We start from the raw sequence: 2,427 nt of genomic DNA, 5'->3' as shown, positions 1-2,427 counted from the left end.
GGGCTGAGGGGGGAGGGCTGAGAGGGGAGGGCTGAGAGGCATCTGCTTGCTTCTTGCACTGTCTGTAACTCTCGTCGTGGAGGTTTCAATGCCCTCTTCTTGCCTCCACACATGGGGTACACTCATACATGCAGCCAAACACTCATGCACATAAACAAAAATACTTTTTTTTATTTATTTAAGCAAAAGAAATCTCTGCAAGCCTGTGCTCCCAGGGCTTGGGAGACTGAGGCAGGAGGATGCTGAGTTCAGGCCTATAGCCACACTCTGACAGATTCGTACTCATTCTTCTGAAATACGGTGATGTAGAAATACGTCTGTCTAAGCCTTCCTTTCTGGCTCCAAGCAGATCCCACACCCCCATCCTACTCTAGAAACCGTCATTTTGTTCTAGCTCTTCCGTGCCCCTCGTCATACAGCCCAGAGGCTGGACTGACCTGTGAAGGTGGTATCAACACACATTTCTTCCATCACATAGTAGTCAACCAAGAAACGGAAGTTCTCAGAGAACTCAGGAACGTGAAAGAGGCCGAGGGACTCTCACCTACATTGCCGCCCAGGGCTCCAACCAGGCTGTGCTGGGTTCTGCTAACTACACACGGAGTGTAACTGTTTTCTGGGGCTGTCTCCCATGCTCTGTCCAGACATTTTTGTTTTCAAGTTCTTCTCAAATGACCTGTTTTGGAAGCCATGTGATTCTTCCAAGAGCTGCCGGAAGTCTTATCCAAGTCTTAACCGCAGACGAGAACAGTAAGAGCTCCCATTGCCGCCTGGGGTCTTGGTGGGGATTGTGGATGCAGGATGACGATGAGCTGCAATACACTCAACTGTGTTCCCGCTTTCTAGACTGGCCCCTCGTGTCCTTTGTGAAGAGTGTAGATTCATGATTGCGTTCACTCCGCAGTACCAGACACACTGACAGATCCCGCGGCAATAGAAGGCCGGAAGCATCCTGCTGGTAGAGTCACGTGAATATAGCAAACCTCTTGGGTAACATGGTACAGTCAGTAGGAGAGGGTTATCGGTTGTAGACACAAGAGAAAATGCATGAATCCGTTAGCTGTGCTTCCTTCCAAAGCCTCATGCTGTATCCCTTTTGACTTTCCCAGGTTCGGTCCAGATCAGCATCCCCTCCGATTTGGACATCCATATCACTGAGATTAGCCCCTTGGCTTGTAAGCCCTTTGCACTGATGACAATGAGAGAAATATACGGTATGGACGCAAACAAATTCCCAGTGAGAATCAAAATAATGAGTGTGAGCCTGTCGGAGAGCAAGGCGGTCCCAAAGCCTTTGAAGAACGGGCAGCTCTTAACCATCCTCAGGACGGAAGAGGTGAAAAAGTTTGTTGCCACGGAGATTTCCGAAGGGAAGAAAGGGAGGTGTTTTCTCATCCCATACACCTATCAGGGCCTGATACTTAGGGGGGGTCGCTATTTTAATGCTGTTTCTGATGTCGCGGCAGCCATGCAACAAGGGCAAGTCCTCTTCCAGTCTTCCAGGGACTACACCTCCTGCGTGGAGCCGTTTGCGTCTTTCTCAGCCAACGAGAGCTTCCTGGCTCTGAAGAAGAGTGTGGTGTCTGCGCAGGTCCAGGATGAGCTACACCGGGTGGAGGTCCTCAAGTGCCTGAACCTCACCACCAAAGCCCACGTCAAGCTGCCCTTGTTTGCAGAAGGAGAGTTCCGGGAGTTGTTTGAGGATGCTGGACCAGGGACCATGCAGGAGCTGTGCCAGATCCCAAAACTGCCGTGCCACGTCAGAGTGGTGGGGCCAGATCCTTCCATGGTTAGAGACCCTCTGTATGGAACAGAGGAGCTGAGGGTTGAAAATATTATCGTGGAGCAATGCCTCATAGCCAAAGACGAAACTTTACCAGGGGTCTTGGATTCTGCAGAAGACATATACCGGGACTTGCCAGAAGCCACGTTTGAAATCCCAATTGAGAAGTCAAGCTGTGAGGTGTTGGTGATAGAAGAACGTTTTTGGAGAGCTGATGTCGGAAAGGAGAGATGCACGACTCTCCAGACCATCCAGGAGATCACTGAGGAGGAGATGCTCACCTTTAGTAATTGCCTGATTGTTCCATGCCCACCGCCACCCCTTCCAAAGCCCAGAAGTTTGTCTTAAAACAGAAAATATGACTATTAGACCTTGCTTTATTGACAGGATGCAGCAGCATCAACCAATCCCTCAGGAATTGAGTATTTGGGGTTCACTGGAACCGATGTGGGGGCTCAGAGGAAATCAGGGGTGTCACCACTACTTGTTATTCCTCTCTCATACGTTTGCCATAAATTGTGTTAGCATTCTGTTCCTGTGACAGAATGCCAGAATAATAAATTCATGAGGAAGGCCAGGCGGTGGTGGCGCACGCCTTTAATCCCAGCACTCGGGAGGCAGAGGCAGGCGGATCTCTGTGAGTT

The 2,427-nt window shown here is 50.1% G+C and overlaps 1 protein-coding gene across 1 annotated transcript in view; it reads left to right on the top strand.

The window, feature by feature from the left end:
* LOC101981346 (protein THEMIS3-like) overlaps positions 1 to 2,131 on the top strand; it is a 34,839-nt gene extending 32,708 nt beyond the window's left edge. Inside the window, exon 4 of the mRNA XM_005367589.1 lies at positions 1,110 to 2,131. Coding sequence (XP_005367646.1) covers positions 1,110 to 2,131 — 1,022 coding nt within the window. The remainder of the gene's footprint in view (positions 1 to 1,109) is intronic.
* Positions 2,132 to 2,427: the final 296 nt, after the last annotated feature.

Source organism: Microtus ochrogaster, unplaced genomic scaffold, assembly GCF_000317375.1.
Source record: "Microtus ochrogaster isolate Prairie Vole_2 unplaced genomic scaffold, MicOch1.0 UNK20, whole genome shotgun sequence".
Lineage (NCBI taxonomy): Eukaryota > Metazoa > Chordata > Mammalia > Rodentia > Cricetidae > Microtus > Microtus ochrogaster.
Note: the sequence above shows the minus strand (reverse complement) of the source record. Positions and strands in the feature narration are given on the sequence as shown.